This window comes from Stylophora pistillata, chromosome 11 (genome assembly GCF_964205215.1).
Source record: "Stylophora pistillata chromosome 11, jaStyPist1.2, whole genome shotgun sequence".
In the NCBI taxonomy this organism is placed as follows: Eukaryota; Metazoa; Cnidaria; class Anthozoa; order Scleractinia; family Pocilloporidae; genus Stylophora; species Stylophora pistillata.
The window spans coordinates 11324617-11342116 of NC_142529.1; the positions used below are offsets into that span (position 1 = coordinate 11324617).

Consider the following 17500-nt stretch of genomic DNA (forward strand, 5'->3'; position numbering starts at 1 on the left):
CGAAGTTCGTTAGCCTTTCTGGTTTCACTTGTAGAGATCAACTCTTTTCTAAGTGTTAATTCTTAAACGTATTTGACGTCACTATCTCGCTTGATCCAACTCAGTTGGAACTTACTGTAATCTGGTACTTAATAGTCATAATAGTAAAATCATATTAAAATTAATAGAAGTAATTATAATAGTAAAAATCAACAATAACAATAAAATAAATGGATAAAATTCGGAATTAAATAAAACAGAAAACAATTGTCATTCCTTATCTCAGGGACCTTTAAAAGGATGAACTGAAAATCCCTAATGCTATTGATGTCCGCGTTATGGTAGTGTACAAATATGGCCCATGTTGTCACATATCCAGTTAACTCTGTAACCCTTTTCACACATTTCAGCTGCAATGAAGTTATGGACGGCTTCCATGCCCATATGCTAAGTAAAGTACAACTGAATTACATTTCACTGAGCATGTGAAGATGTAGTCGTCGTCGTCGTCGCTGATACTCTTCATGATAGAGATTTTAAAAAACGAGCACCTAAATCGTGATGATGGTCTCACATGCCAGTGATAGCAAAGGCCCTGTTATGTTAACGTTTAACTGTGGTACTTTCGTGTTACTCCCTAGAGAATATAAGCGGTCACATCGGCTTGTCAAAAACACCAAGTAATGTTAGCTGGTAGCTACCATTACGATTACGAAATTTGCAAAAGTAGGAAAAGAAACCTGACCTTGGGAGGCAATGGAATTCTTTGGCCACGCCTGTCCCAGACATTCAAAAGAACAAACCAAGAACTCTTGATCCACTTTCTTGTCTTTCTCTTCCTCGTCATCCTTTTCTTCTTCACCTTCTTCTCCTTCCTCCTTTGGTTCCTGTTAGTTGGAAAAGAAAAACATCCAAGGCACATTGATATTAAAGTTCCTCACAAACAAAGCTACTAGCACACATTTGCAGCGGGTTCAAAGGATGAGTATTCGAATTTAAGGGGAAAGATAACTCTCAAGTAAAGCAATGATCATGGCAGGTGAACTGAAAATCAAGCAATTGCAGAAAAGATGCCAGGAAAAAAAAAGACCTGTGTCTCCCAGATACCAGTCAGGCGCCACAACCAATTGGGGCACGAAGCGGGACACGTTATCAAGGGTAGGGGGTATGATGCACGATTCTCGCAGTAGAGAGTGCTATAGCGCTCTCTACTGCGAGGATCGTGCATCATACGTATCTATAACCGCAGTTCAAGATATATGAACTTTCACACATTCATTGTAAGGGTAGGGGGCTTTAATAAGAACCAGCAATAATGGCATTAACTCTCTTGAGCAAAGGGTCAGTATGTCTACTATACTACGTCAATTTCTTGATTTGAAAAACCACCAAACTTAATGGAATGGAAACTAACTGAGTCTTTCAAATACCAATATATTTCCTTTTTAATCCCCGCAAAGCCTAGAGAATAACATCACTGAATTATGGCCATTCTCACAGTAGCTTAGTAACATCATTTTACTATTATTGGCGAGGGGGGACTTAGAAGAAAATTGAGGCTATAGATTGGGGAGGGGGGGCATATAGCAGTAAAGTAGCATTATCATTTTGCTATTATTGGCAAGGAGGGACTTACATGCAGTACAAAATTGAAGCTCTAAATGGAGGGGGGAGGGGACATATTGGATAGAGACGCCATTTCTGAGTTTAAGGTAACTGTTTACAATTTACATAAGAATCAGTAAAATTGAAATAATCTTTGGATGATAAAAGGTATACCAACAGAATACTTACAGGGGCTATAATAGGAAATAGAAGCTCAGATAGTTCTTGAAATCTGTCGATAGAATACTCCTGGACGATTCCTCCAAAGCACTTTAATGCAGCTCTCTTGTATATTGGGTTTTCTTTTTTACATTCTTTGAATATCGAGTCGAGTACCTGAAGTAAAAGCACACTTTCAACAAAAATCGGAAGGTACTCTATAAGTGAAACTTCGCTGAAAATGTGTGAAAATGAACCACATACCCCCTGTTCTGGACGGTGCAATCTATGGTAAATCTAAAATAACTTTCATTCCTGCATCATTTTCCCGCATCACATTCCGGATAACTAGCCAAAAGGTCTCTTTCATAAAAGGCGAGAATGATAAATGTTCTTCAATGTACATTAAAATTAAACTGCTCGGCCTTGCTATAGAGTAAAAATCCTTTTGTTTTTATATATGTTGTCGAAGCCAAAAAGGCTTAAGAGTACTTTTTCAAAAATCAGTGACGAGACTTTTTTTCTGGACAGTAGCCTGTGTTCGATTCCATCTCACATCTAAATCCAAATTTCTCGTTATCTTACTTTCTCAATATCTGGATCAACTCTTGGAGATGAGTTTTCTATTGACTTCCTAAAAGAGAAATATTAGTGAATAAAAGTATAACTTAAATTTGACAAAGAGGAAAGGGCAGAGCTTAACGTAAAGAGCTCAGTTTCAGTGAACTCCCTTTTAAAATTATTTTCAGGAACGGCTTGGCAGAAATATTAGATGGTAGTCAGCGTGACGAAGAGCAATTTCAGATAAGAGAAATATCTATATTTACATCTTGCAACATATAACCATGTGGAATATTTATGGATTTATCATAGGTGTTCATTCAAATGAACAAAAACCCTGGGAACGCGTTAAATAATGAACTGTAAATCACTAAAAAGACCGCCATGGAGCTATTGGCTCCGATAATCTATCGCTGCTTGTGTATCGTAGAGCCAAACCCCAAAGTAATTAGAGCTGATCAGGACTAAGGGAACTACACATGACTGCAAACAGGCGCGAGAAAAATGGAAATAAAAGAGCAGTGATTGGTTTAAGTTTTGTAACTGACATAGTGTGGAACACAGCCGACCAGAACCAATTGAATATAATTCTGGATTATATTCGACACCTAGATGAAAGCTGTTGCTCATACTGAAATATGGCGTTTAGTTACATTCGTCCTTCGTGCAAAGTCTGATTGCTATACCTGCACTTGATACAAACACAGGATACTGCAGACAGTACAGATTCCTAAACAAAACATAATTGGGCAAAAAATTTGAGTTAAACGTATTAATTCACAACTCTGCCATGCTGCTTGTAATGGTTCACGTTCGATAAGCATTTTGGGCAAGAACAAAAACGCAATCGAATGAGGAAATGATCACTTTTTTTTAATCCAGGGGCACTTGTACTGCATGCTAGGTTCTAATAGTAATATAAATATGGTTACCAATCTTTGTATTGTATGTAGCGCAAGGCTACATACAAGGAGTAATCTCTCTATGTACAAGTGTTGACGTTCATGGAATACGTAAACAAATAAACAGACTATTAGTGTTATGCACTTTCTTACCCAACAAATTATTTAAGTCTTCTTCGATGAAAAACAAAAAACAAAACAAAAATAGAATTTAGGTTTCAAATACTGACACCAAAACGCCGCTTGAATACAGTAAGTCGTAAACACAAAAATACCATTTTCTTCATAAATTAATCTCTTTAAGAAACACACGCACTTACTTTGCCCGTCCATGTTCTTCCAGATAATCCGCTGACTAGAGCACTCAGCAACTTACCAAGGTAAGGCTGACCGAGAGAAGAACCTGGAAAACAGGAAATGCAACTTCTGAGATCCAACAAGGTTCATTTATTATAATTCGTCATAAATGACAATCGTACCCAGCTTTTGCGCCACGGCAGAAATCGTCACGGCGGCTTGGGCCCTAGTTGTCCATGATTGTGACGTCAGAGCTGGACACGTGATTGAGACTATTTCGTCCAAATAGAATCGAATTCCTGCTTCAGTACCTGACGAGAAACAAAAAAGAAAAACACATCAACACTCCAAAACGGCGAACAAGTTGGCAACTAAACATTTCTTGATACATACGTCAAGCATTGAACATAACAATCGTACAGGTAGCATCTATGATTTACTTTTTTTCCCCGCTTCTATTTTTACTTGTCACTCCTCCCCAAGCTTGCGACCAATAAAACTTCTTGCACTTGGCATTGCCACAATTTCACCCGCACTCTACCTTGTCTACAAGTCAATACGCACTTGACACCGTTTACAGATTTCCCTGCGTTTTCCTTTGTCTACAGTTCTTCCCGCGTTTGATTTCTAGCGCTAGGTATCGCTAAAAGTTCATCCGCGTTTACCTGCAACAAGATTTTTCGCAGTTACCCTTCTAAAAGCCTTCGCCCGCCGCCTAACAGTGGTCAAGTGTTAATTTAGCTTCGCAAGATTTTATGCTTACCTGTGGTCCAATTGAGATTAGTTTATTTCCATGATCAATAATCAAATTTTTTAAGTACCATATGTTAATTAGTGTTGCTATTTTTTTGGTGGCCCCAATTAGTCCATCTGGGCTTAAAACATTGACAGTTGAATAAAGGTTTATCATTATCATTATATTATATATTTTTTAAAATCTGTTTTGACAGTTTTTTAGAGTAAGAGTGTCATTTCCCTTCTCATATATATTTTTAATGTAATTTACTTTTATAAGGATAAATTCGATGCAGGTTTTTTGAAATTCTTTCAATACAAACTAGTAGCTGCTTTCGCGATTTTTATATGTAGGTCGTTTTTGTTATCAAAGTTAGTTTGGGTCGGATACGAGTCTGATCCTAGAGAACCGAATTCAACAGATGTATTCCTTGTCAACTAATTTGGAAATCTACAGGAGGAAAAACCATTACCCACGCGAAGTTATTGTAATGTTTTAAGTTTTGAAATAAAGTTATTTATTATTATTATTATTATGCAGTATACACGTTTGGATACTAGTGAGCTAAGCAAGATAGGGCGAAAATTCGTAGCCTGTCTGCATGACGGGACTGTTAACTATAATAATATCTAATACTACTTAAATATAAATGATCAATATAAAACGATAAAAGTGTCAATTGGCCCAATACTAAGATGTTTTTTTTTAAATGTTCATGATTTACTGTTCGGTTCTTAAAATATCCTTAACTTAAAATGTTCATAAAATCCTGTTCATAAAAACCAAATCATAATGTCCTTAAAATTCTTACGCTGTAACCAGTTGAAATGTTCTTGCAATGTTCAGAGTGCTACTTAATACACCTTTCTGCATTCTCAGCAATATTTCTTTGTATCTTGTACCAAAGAAGCCCTTCATTTTAGTTTCCATGGCTTTAGACCATCCTCCAAGTACATCCATCATCGTCATCGTCATCGTCATCGTCGTCATCATCATCATCATCATTGTTATTAATTATTGTAATGTTTTAAGTTTTGATATAAAGTTAGGTCGTTTAGGTCGTTATTATTTTAATAGTTTTTTCTACTTAGTAATGCTAAATGTTTTCTTTTGTCATATATTGTAATCAGTCCTCTATCAAGAACATTAATATTAATTATTTTAAAAATTTGTAAATACTTAGATATATGGTTTAAAATTGTAAATAATTGCTATCATTATTAAACGAAGCGGGCCCATTTTTATCATAATTTTGGTAAATACTTTTAGTGACTATTATCAATTAATGTTATTATTATTATCATTATTATTATTTGAGATTAATTATAACTTTAAAGGATAATCAGGATTTTTCCACAGATTTGCACAACGACAAGAAAAGCAAAATACTCACCTGGTGTGTTTTCCAGCCAAATCTCCTCCCATAAAGACTCATTGGAACTTGAGCTGCTGCTTGCTGTGAATAAAACTACTGCATTAATGTTTGCTTTACAGCGCTCTCTGATTGGTGAACAAAACTTAAAGCCACTTTCTCAGGCACACAAACCCCCACCCCCCCCCCCTAAAAAAACAAAACAAAACAAAACGATTCAAAAGCAAAACAGTTGAATAAAAACTAAACAATAGGTCATGGTTACTTGTTTTCCTCCTTAAGGCAGTTTGTTCATTTGACTTTTATTTCCCAGGCTTTATTTCCCATATTTTCCTTTGTTCTAAATGACGTTTCTAATAACTTTTTTCTTAGTTTTGCGACGCTTACTTCAGATGTACTGCTCTATTAGAAACACCCTGCGAGTCAGTCACCCACAGAACGCAAAATTTTACTTTTCATACAAACATTTAATTGTTGTCAAACGATCCTTTGTTCCTATAATATAGTGCATCAAAACTACCTACTCATGTTCGAACAGTACCTGTTGCCTTCTTGCCGTGCATGGCAAAGAAGACCGCTGGAAGGGCCTTGGCTGCGTGACGTTTCATCACATCCGGGGAAAACCGTGACATTGCCTGAAGAGTAAGACCACAGGCTAATCTCAAACCTTCATCTGCAAGAAAGTGTAAAAAGAAGACAGCGTCAAAAAAAGAAACAAAAAATTAGGGTGACCGGCTATAAGACAGAGAAGAGGAAGCGGTAACATAATAGTTAACACGATAGACTGAGGAGAGGAAACTGGGTCGGAGCCATAGCTGAGTCAGTGTACTATGTTCTTGGGCAAGACACGCTAAGAAGTGGCAACAGACTCAGGATAATCTCTCCTCAGTAAAACAGCTTCACTCTAGCTTTGAGGGATTTTCTCTAAGGTAGTTATTGTTTGGGATATCGTGCGAAATTCTTACTGTGCATTGTGTATCTTGTTTATGTATGTTTTGTTTTAACCTCATGTTAATCTATTTCCTATGATGCAGCTCCTAGTTGGCTTTCTTTGTTTTGTTTTGTTTCTTCTAACTCTTAAAGAACGCTGTACTCCTTTTTGTTTTTTAAATCGCTAAGAACTTCCCATTTGTTCTTTTTATTGAGGTACAGAGGATAAAGTTGTTCAGTAGAAGTCATTTAGGACGAAAAAACGGTGGGCGAGAAAAAAAAACGGCGGTTACGTTAATCAAGGGGACTCTGTATAAATCGGGATAGGTTCCAATGGTTATGAGTCACTAAGTTTGACTTAGAGAGGACCAATATTTACCTTCCTTTTCAAAGTACCATTTATTTATTTTATCAATAATTTTCTCCACTGTACTGTCCTTTGCGACCTGCGTTGAATCAAGATACAAACAGGTGGTCACAATTAGAAAGCAACAGATAATCACTACAACTGTTCCCTCGTGAACAAAATAAGAACTTCTTCCTATGGCATCAATACAACATTGGAATAATAACAAGAATAGAAAGAGTGACAATGAATTTATTGTAAGTGATGTGGGCTTACCTTGACCAGATGACCAATAGCTGTGGCGTAAGATTTTCTGACAGAGGCGCTGCGATCGCTTAATCCAGACAACAACGCGTTGAGGAGTTTCCCTGTTGATTGAAGAAAAGCATAATTGATAAAAAAAAATTATATTGTGGGGGATTTTCGATTTATGCAACATTTTTCTCGCGCAAACATTTTTGGTCACTATATTTCCCTTACTCTCTCTAATGAATGTTTACAGGTTCACGAAGTGACCTGTCCTGTACATCATCACGCCTTATTACAAGCAGTGAATGGCAAAGACAAAGATGGGGTGGGGAGTGGGAACCACGTTTGAGTGCAAATTTTCTTAGCGTTGAAAGCTTGATTTTGTCCAAACAGGTGATGTCTGAGACTATCACATCAATTACCAAAATACAACGGTAATATCAAGCGTAAAACGTAATGAACATGGAAAAAAAAAAATTATGACTATTAGAGAGATTCAAAAAACTCAGACTAACCAGCACATGGGATCAATTCCTGGGGGCACTGCATGGCAAGAGAGACGACGAAACTAGCACATCCTGCCTACAAAGTCAAATTAACTAGTAACTCCTCTTTATGACATAAATAAATCAACCTACAAAGTGTGATGACAAACAAATAGCGAGAAAACCCACTACCTTTGTTCCCAGTCCAATTCCGGTTCGTAAAAGGTCAGATAGTCTTGGGACGAGTTCTGGGAGAACTGTCTCGTCCACATATTGCACACACTGAAATAAACACAAGGAAAAGAGTGAGAAAGGGAGAGGCTGGAAGGAATGAGTTTTTTTGTCCAGGACACTTTAGATAATTCTTAGCCAGGATAGTGGCTAAGAATGAAAGATTAAAAAAATATCAAACTGTGTTGGTAATTCATAACTGCAGCCAAATAAGCATCCGTCATTTGATAAATAATTCAACAAAGAGTTTTATTCTAAATTAATAAAAATTGCGGAAAGTTGGGATGGTTTGTGGTTCATGTTAAACCCCATCAATTCAAACATGTAAAACCGAACAGTTTCATTTGTTTTGACTGAATATTTTGAGTCTGGATGAAAACTAGACTTTACATTTCGATCTAAGTGTTAGTTACGGTTTATTCTGAAAGCTGAAATCTTTTAAGGGTGTACCAAAATTTTAGACCGGAATAGAAAATTCCATTTGGAAAAAAATGGGAGGAAAAAAAGATAACTTTTCTAGAGCTGTTCCACAATATTTCTCAAGGCTAGAGGTAGATTACAAAAGGCGCTTGATCAGGTTTTTTACTTTGCAAAATTTAAGATTGTGTGGTAAATGTAAAGTTTCCTACAGTCCACATACGGTAGAAAGATGGAAGCGTCCAATGTAAAGAAGTTGGAAAAGGATTCCGCAAAATTGGAATAAATTTGTATCAAAAAATGTTATGAATGTATTGCTCCTTCTGGTAAAAAGGACGTGAAGTTTTGAGAAATACTTATATCTAACAGGTATCTTTATTTTGTTTAACATTTACCATGTTGATTGTTTCCATCATAGGAGACATCTTGGAGGCAGCAATTCGCACTCCTTCGAGCTAAAAGGAAAGTAAAGGTCTAAATATCAATTCTAATAGAGTCGATAATGTAAACTGGCCACGGCGAATAGTTTTTAAAGCTGACCTCGTAAGTGTTAAGCCCTTGGTCAGAGCGGAGGACTAAAGCTCGAAACGCCAGCTTTATAAACCGCTAAAGGTAGCCAGTTTAAATTTTCCACTCAGTTGATAAAACCAAATGATCATCTAATAACCCCACCGACGCAGCTCCACAGTTCCTTTAAAAACTTTATTCCAACAGACATTTGATATTTAGTGTTCATAAATTAATTCTAAGAGTGCCTAAACCCAAAAGTTTCTAATGGGGACAAAATCACCAGATTTCAAACCCGTTACGGCTAACCAATTGTTCCAGAAGTGATCAAGTTGAGAAGTAAAAACATGTTTCGCCAAATTCAAAAGGTTGTTCTTCTTTTTCACACCTTACAAATACAACTTCAGATAAAATTGTTGTTGTATAAACAATTTGGTTACATAATTTTGAAATTTTCAGTATATATATGCTTAAGTGTGTCACTGCTAGGGAAGGGCGGCTATACATTGCCATGGCAACTTAATCTATGGTAGTACCTACATTCACAGTTTAAGCTGCAGTCAGATGAAACACTGTAAAATCAACATATTATTGAACTAAACTCGATTAATGTCGAGCGTATTCTATGTTCTTACACACATACCTTCTCTTGAACGTCTTCACTTTTATGCAGTTGTAAACTCAAGTAGTTCATGGACTGTTGGAGCAAAAAAGGAAACGATTAAAAAAGTGAAACAGATTACTTTTCAAGAATGTTTTCTGTTTGGGAGAAACTGTGATGGTTGGCTCGCACGTATATCTCACTACCAAAAGATCCAAGTTTGAGTCCTAAGAAGGTCTTTGGTCGTTTTCTTAGACAAGACTCTGAATTAAATCCAGTTAAATGCATAACTTTTTCTGTAAAATTAAGGGGCACCATATTAGGTATCTAAATGTACCCTCTCCTCTCTTCTCTATTATTTGTAGTACAGAATTGCCCTGTAGTTATTACCTTGTTTTATTACATAACTTAACTTACTACTACATGGAGTGGAGAGATAAATACATAAATAAATGATGTAATTTTTAATCTTCTTTGAAGGGCAAAGGGTGTGAAATGTCGGCTTTACGAAAACCACCTTAGCAGGGGTTAAGAAGTTTGTTGAATATTTTTTGTGTGCCTTTGACGCTTTACTAAGTCTGAGCCCCTCATTAGTGAGTGCACAGTCTAACACTTCAAGTTTGCAACCTGTTCCTCACTCCTCTTCTCTGAAAACCAATAAGCCACCAGGTGTGTATGTGGGCGTTTAGGAAAAATTACCGTCGCATAAAAAGCCTACAGCCAAGCGGAATAAACAATACAATTTACTATCCACTTTAATTTTTCAAATACGACGTTAGATACATACTGTATTTCCAGGCTAGCATAACATTCAAGTTTCAAACCTGGTCTTCCAAGCCACTGAGCGACTCCAGGAGAGCGACTACCAGCAATGGAATGTGAGGTTTTAACAGAGCACCCTGTGGGTAACAAAACATCAGATTAATAAAAAGCTATGATTGAAGCCAATTTAACTGCTTTTTAGAGGAGTATATAATACGTTCTAAGCACGCTACAAGATGTAATCAAGGTCGTTTATCCGCCTTAACTTGACGTGCCTACTAAAGGTCAAGCTTTTCCCGCCAAAACATCCCGAGAACCATGTTTTTGAAAATGTGACGGTAATAAGGAGCTGAACCTCTGATATTAGAATAGCCAAAGCCAAACCAATATATAGCGGAACATACCGCATTCTTGCTGATCTTCACTATCGTAGAAAGACTGTGAAAACAAAAAGAAACAGAAGATTTTGCATTGGATCCATTTAAGCTCTTTGACCCCTTAGAATGACTAGTATCTAAATTCTTCCTACAAAATTACCCCTGAATCAAAGATAAAGTCAAGCGAATAAAGGAAATGATCAATTACTACAGAAGTTCTTGATTGTTAAGCAAATTCTCCTTGTCAGCACCTTAGAAAATGTATAGAGAACAGTATGGAGAATATGCATACTGATGTTAGGGTGGAAAGGAGTTATTGACCAAATAACAAAGTTAACTAACCATCAAGTTGTACCAGTTGGATTACGCCGTTACCTTATTGATCTAACCTCTTCTGCACTGTTCGCCACTCCCTTGTGTAATAGAGTTGGAAGGACTAATGCGATGGCTGTTTCCCCAAGCTTGCCTTGATTCACATCACATACACGAATAGACACCTGTAAAATCAAGTCAATTAAGAACTCACTGCATATCCCCATAAACATATTTTCCACTCATCTATCCACCTATAATGTGTCTCGATCGTCCCCAAAACTTTTTGAGTCAGACAATTAATGTGATCAGAGAAACACTGGTTTCCATACGATCTTCTCTATCACCTAGCAACTGCTCGACTTAACTAGGAATCGTGCAATCAGGCTTAAGATACAATTGGTGTTAGCTTTTCTCCAATCAAAGACACTGAAGCCCACCGTTATAGACGACTTGTTATTGAAGAAAAAAAAGCGGTCTGTAATAACTATAAAAGTAGTCATTCACGTCAGTCAAGTTCTTAAAAGAAATGACGTGATGACATCACCGCAAACCCCTTACTCCTTTGATTCAACAAAAGAATCCCTCATACCTTACTTAGTGTCCTACAAGCTACCTCGGCCGCCTGTCTGACAGTTTCCTGCAAAGTAACATCTGAATTTAAAGTTCCACTGCTTTACATTACTCCGGATGCTTTCCACCGCCACCCAGGTGAAGTCACTTGAAAGGGTAACCCTTTTGCTGTAAAACGTTGCTGTAAAACGTTCCAATAATAGTACAATAATCGTACAAGAATAAAGTAGTCAAGGGGTTAATTTCCTTTTCTCCTACCCTCTTGTTTATTTTTGTGTTTACGCTTGCAGAAAATTGACTGGGAAAGGGGCGCCCTTCATGGTGCAACAATCTGGGTTACAAACCAACCTGGGGTCTCTTCGAAAGGACCCAAAGGGTTTGGGGAGAGAGATTGGTTTAGTATTGCAATTTAAATAAGCGCGTTTGTTTCAGGCCTCTCCCTTCAATTTCATGACAAACGATCACAGTCATCATAGACCCTTCCATCACCTTTGTGAGCTGTGTTTAGTTAATAGATAGGTCTTGACGGGCAAGAAACAACGTGCTTGTGCAGAATTATAACCCCGGCTCATGTAAAGGCTTTACTTCTATTACTCTTTGTGGTGATTCAACACATACAATACAAATTAACCCAGGCTCGTGTTAAGAGGCCTTAAAAACGGTGCTGTGTGTCCCGCCGTTTTCTACTCCGCTAGAGAATATATCATATACAGAGATTAACGATTTTCTACCATTAGCGTCCACTTTCAAATCTGAATTAAAACATCCGAAGTTCACCCGTATTTGGTTCAATACAGAAGAGAAGCAAGCTCATAGTTTTCCAATGAGTCATAAAAACATACGACCCAACGCGTAACCGCCCTAACCAACAGGTACAATCTACTGATAAAATGGCTGCAGTCAGCCAAATTTGCGTGTCTGTGGTTCACGGAAGAAGCAAAAAGTGCCTAAATATATGTGGATAAACACAAAGAGGCGTGTTTTAGAGCTGTTTCGCAACCAAAATGGTTCTAGTGAAGGACTGTCTTCATTAGTGGTTTATCCTGGCGCCGTGAAATACTTCGTTTTTGAAACTCCAGTCTAAAAAACTCACCAAATTCGCTAAGTATGGAAATCTAAAAGCTTTTCTTCCAAAAATTTTCATTTCTTTGCATTCAATGATTACCAACCTTTATGTCATCTCGTACTCTAAAACACAGCTCCCAGAGCCTAGGGAGAGACTCGAGCATGTCATCTATTGATCGACCGCTGAGGAGATCACTGAGAGCCATGCAACTGAAAATAGTAACAAAGATGAGAAAACCAATGGAAACGCTAGAAAAAAACAAAAACAACAACAACAACAACAAAAAAACAGAGGATCAAAGGATAGGGTCAACGTTTTTTGCAATCGAGTGTATACTATACAGACAAAACACATGTAAAAGGAAAGCTTGAAGGAAGTTGATACATCGAAATCTGAAAGTAAACTAGGTATGATCTTTGTGTTTTTTTTTTTAACTCACCTGGACTGTCTTACTCTCCATAAGTAACTCTCTAGACTTGTTTTTAAGTCTTCTAATATTTCTTTTACGTATTTATCCACCTAAAAAACACCGAATGGAATTAATACTAGAGATGCAAACATTTGAAAGCGTGCCTTTCTTTTGCTTTGAGGTCTAACGTCCACACTAATTGGGGTGAACTGTCCTCACAAAAGGAACTTGTTGAAAGGATTTTCATACCGGATACATTCGAAAAACCCGACATTGCCTCTTATCGACAGAAAAATGAAGGATTTTGCGTTGGCTTATCCATTTAAGGCTCATAACATGCTAGCGTACCGCCTTGAGCTAGCCGCCTCCCGGTTAGCTCAGTTGGTCAGAGCGCTGGACTGTTGTACGGCAGGTCGAACACTCATGGTCTTAAAATAACTGACGAGACTGTGCCACCTTTCTACAATATCAAGAAATGGATCGACATTCTAGTCTTCTCGGATAAGGACGAATAAACCGTAGGTTCCGTCTCCTGCAGCTATTCATCAGTTAATTTGATTGGGCAGGGGACGTTAAAAACCCACTCACGAGATAACTGTGATGTGGTCTGGCCTGTTTATTGGGGGAAGGGGCATCTTTAAATAAGTCTTTGATTGATATTGTAAAGTGCTTGATGCAGTCCGGCTAAAGTCTCCCGATAGTGTTGTTAAGCGCCATGAGAGTTTCTTGATATGTGCACTATATAAATACTGGTTATTATTATTATTAAACGCCCAACTAAGTTAATATGCAATAAATAACTCTAACTGAGTCCCAATCAGCTATCAATTCCAGTTCACTTGAAGGTCTTTAGCCACTCCCCTTTGCAAAGTATTCCTTTTCTACAGCTACGTACTGCTTAGAAAGCTGTAGTTAGCGTGACGTGACTATGATTGACATACGTAGCAGTTTCAGTTTTTCCTCAAAGTCAAACAGGAGGAACATGAATTGAGCGGCATCAACACCCACAAAAGGAAAAAAGTGTTCTTAAAATTTCCCCCTACGAACTCCAAATTTTAGCACGACTCTAGCTTTGCTTATGCTTGCTCCGTTTGTCTAACAAGAAACAGAGAGTGTGTCACGCAAGCTAGCATACGACCATCATAAACCAACCGTTTTCTTTGTCTCTGGCACAAGAGCAGCCCAGAGGCTGGCCATCGCTTGTTGTATCTTCGTATTGGGATCATACTGGTACCTGGCGGGCAGAAAATATCCATTATTATCTACTTCCACATACTACACAATGTAAATGTCACAAATCATCCTAGTGATAGCTCATTATAGAGTTCTCTGACTTAAAGGTAAATCATCGGAGCGGAATCAGAAGGTCCGAGGTTCGATTCCTGCGGTCCATTTCAGTTTCCCGTCTAAAGATCGTTGTGATACTTAGAGGTGTTCAACGAGCATGAAACAAGGAACAGTCTACTTGAAGTGCTGCATGAGGAGCATAGCCTCGGCCAGTTCCCATTACACGGTCTACTTCTTAACCAATTAAGCTTCAGAGAACTTTTAAGAACACAAACCCAGAAACAAAGGTCGTATGTGAAAATACTTGTCATACAAGAAGTAATATATGTTTACCTGAACAACTTTGGTACAATCTTAGGAAGGTACGGCTCCAATTGCTCTCTTGAGTGAGCAGCTATGGATGAAAACCCGAACGTTGCACCCTCGAAAGAAAAGAAATACATAAACATACAATTGTAATTCTCTGTTCTATGGATGATTCGGATAGTTAGAGAACGTTTGGCCTGGTTTACATTTAATTGCACCAACTGCTTGGGTATCGGGGGGGGGGGGGGTAAGTTCTCATTATTCAAGAGACACTGTGCTGCAGAATCGGTGGAGTATCATATGGTAATTTTGTTTTTTTCAGCCGAGTTGATAATGTAACTAGGCCACCGTAAAGAGTTTCAAAGCTGACGTTTTGAAACTTAGCCCTTCGTCAGAACAAATGGGTATCAGTTTGGACGATTGGTATCATCAAGACGATCACTGAAAACCAGGCCCAAGCAAAACCCCAAAATCGTAGGACAACCTAGACAAGTTATCGCCACGAAGCTTGCGAAGAACCTTTCATTGGTGTTGCTTCACGGGCATCTCGTAAGCAAGCGGAGGAGGCTCTGTCAACTTGGCATACTTCACCTGCGAGATGATCGGTCAGAAGTACTGCTAGCAGGCTACTCGCCACCCACTAGGTATTCAGAGAGGCACGAGCCAATGAATATTAATTAAAACATAACAAAACTAAACAAAACAAACCAAACTAAACCAAAAGCAAACTATCTTTAATTAATACGATACCTTCCGGGAGTTCCAAAGAGCGTTCTGATTTGCGAGGTGCATAAACTTGTAAATTAGGTCTGGCTGGTGAAGATCATTTGCAATGGAGCATAACTCCTTGTAGATGGATGCTCCTCCCCTGAAACATCAAGTACGATGGGAGAAAGAACATATTAACATGGTTCGTGGGCACAAGCACAAAGTAATTTTGAAAGGAACCGAGGTGAAAAAGAGGGAATGTTCACTTCTTACAGTTTAATCGCGATCACAATTGGTACTGGAACACTAAGGCTGCCTTCCATTTATCGGACCTGGCCGAACAGTCCACGGCTTGCGAGTCGCGCAGTTTCGAGCGCTTTCAATACCAAAGGGATAGCCCATTTCCGAATTACCTTTAGCCTGTGTTCAAAACGAGTCCTGGTTCTCATCCTTTCATATGATTATACGTTTTCATTCATATGCAAATGAAACTCGTTTTCATACGAATGGTTAAACATCAGACCTCGTTTTGAAAGAGGCCAAAGGTGATTCGGAGATGGCCTATTGAATACATACCTATTTTGCGTTATAGTGTGCAATGTAGACTAGACCTCTTTAGCTTTAATGTTTTGTTTACCAATTTAACGTCAAGTGATAACTGTGAATGTGTCGGATATACTCAATAAACGCTCGTTGTCACACTCATCTACTTTATTCGCTATGTCCATGTAAAGCAAAACGTCAACTGAAAATAGTTCACAAAATGCTAACTGATTCGGTGTACTTAGAAACGTAACAGGATATTGAAAACCGAAACGATATAAAATGAATTTACGTACCAACATCTGCGGCCCTAGCTCTCAAGAGGATATCCAGACACCTGGGTTCACTAACTCGACTAATCGTTTACTAATCACGTTTCCTTTACTATAATACGATAAAGATTATGACGTCATGGTAACAATAACACTCTAGGGAAATGTGCACGTGAATAAGAGGGAATTTGAAAGAAACAGCTCTCCAGAGCATTATCACATGACATGAAATGGGTAAACAAAACATACAAGTTAAAGAGGTCTATTCATTGCTCAAAACTCTCCATAATTTCGCAAATAATTTAAAGAAGAGCGCAAAACTGAAAGTCGATTGAAAAGACAGGTTCCGAGAAAGCTGGATCGGTGAGTTCTCAGAGCTGACCGTTCCAATGACAAACACGATGGCCCAGTTCCGACAGGTGGAAAGCAGCTAATGTTAAAGTGCACCTAAACCCACAATTTTTTTTCGCTTAACGAAATAAGCGTATTTGTTGAGTATTTCTGTGCAAATTTTTTTTTTATTTGCTCAAATCTTCAATTTTCTGTGCCCAGTCAAAATACGGAAAATCGGCCGCCATCTTGCCCCACGACCGAGTTTAAAGAGGAATGGCTCTAGCGTGTAATGTGACGTCAAATCGAGAACATGAAAGTCTGCATTTCACACATTTTCACTTGTTTGGGAAGGTTGTAGTCGATATTGTCCGAAAATATGCCGACTAAGTGTGTTGAAGGAGGAGGTAGCAACGTGCGAAATTTGCAAGAGGGAATCGGGCTTCATACATTCCTCATACAACACACCTAGTCGGCATATTTCGGACAATACCGACGACAACCTTCCCAAACAAGTGAAAATGTGTGAAATGCAGACTTTCTTGTTCTCGATTTGAGTCACATTACCCGCTAGAGCCAATCCTCTTTAAACTCGGCCGTGGGGCAAGATGGCGGCCGATTTTCCGTATTTTGACTGGGCACAGAAAATTAAAGATTTGAGCAAATTAAAATATTTTTGCACAGAAATACTCCAAAAAATAAGCTTATTTCGTTAAGCGAAAAAAAATTGTTGGGTTTAGGTGCACTTTAAAACTACCCAGCTAGTCTTCCTCTTCAGTATCACTCTCTGCTCGAATCCGTTCGCTAAATCTACCCAACCAATAGAGGTTTTGCACAGCAGCCATGTTGTATGACAGGAACAATGAAAATATTTTGCATAAGAAAGACATTTTTTCTCAAGGGTAAAATAATCTATTGTTCCTGCCATCCAACATGGCTGCTGTGCAAAACCTCTATATCCAGTGAGGAAATTCAAGAAATACACGTCCCCAACGAACGACTTTGAAAGCTAGTTCCATCTCGGACAATTTTAAGTGCGGTGAAAGTTTTTGGAAAATTTGCATTCAAGTGCATTCATTTTGGTTCATATGGAGAACACTGGTTAACTCGAGATGAGCCAACGTGTTTTACGACCACCAAAACTTCCACAGTTAAACAGAGTGACGATATCAAAATTT

General features: G+C 38.2%; 1 protein-coding gene across 1 annotated transcript in view; it reads right to left on the bottom strand.

Annotated features, from left to right (window-relative positions):
* The window catches only part of LOC111336878 (proteasome adapter and scaffold protein ECM29), a 48707-nt gene that overhangs the window by 3588 nt on the left and 27619 nt on the right, over nucleotides 1-17500 (bottom strand). The window contains exons 32-54 of the mRNA XM_088737927.1: nucleotides 15220-15337; nucleotides 14497-14585; nucleotides 14029-14110; nucleotides 12907-12986; nucleotides 12571-12676; nucleotides 11421-11468; nucleotides 10892-11013; nucleotides 10544-10577; nucleotides 10202-10276; nucleotides 9420-9473; nucleotides 8665-8724; nucleotides 7814-7903; nucleotides 7652-7718; nucleotides 7164-7255; nucleotides 6921-6987; nucleotides 6153-6284; nucleotides 5633-5695; nucleotides 3686-3814; nucleotides 3527-3609; nucleotides 2991-3034; nucleotides 2329-2377; nucleotides 1774-1920; nucleotides 725-866 (exon numbers count right to left, since the gene is read on the bottom strand). Coding sequence (XP_088594053.1) covers nucleotides 725-866; nucleotides 1774-1920; nucleotides 2329-2377; nucleotides 2991-3034; nucleotides 3527-3609; nucleotides 3686-3814; nucleotides 5633-5695; nucleotides 6153-6284; nucleotides 6921-6987; nucleotides 7164-7255; nucleotides 7652-7718; nucleotides 7814-7903; nucleotides 8665-8724; nucleotides 9420-9473; nucleotides 10202-10276; nucleotides 10544-10577; nucleotides 10892-11013; nucleotides 11421-11468; nucleotides 12571-12676; nucleotides 12907-12986; nucleotides 14029-14110; nucleotides 14497-14585; nucleotides 15220-15337 — 1973 coding nt within the window. The remainder of the gene's footprint in view (nucleotides 1-724; nucleotides 867-1773; nucleotides 1921-2328; nucleotides 2378-2990; nucleotides 3035-3526; nucleotides 3610-3685; nucleotides 3815-5632; nucleotides 5696-6152; nucleotides 6285-6920; nucleotides 6988-7163; nucleotides 7256-7651; nucleotides 7719-7813; nucleotides 7904-8664; nucleotides 8725-9419; nucleotides 9474-10201; nucleotides 10277-10543; nucleotides 10578-10891; nucleotides 11014-11420; nucleotides 11469-12570; nucleotides 12677-12906; nucleotides 12987-14028; nucleotides 14111-14496; nucleotides 14586-15219; nucleotides 15338-17500) is intronic.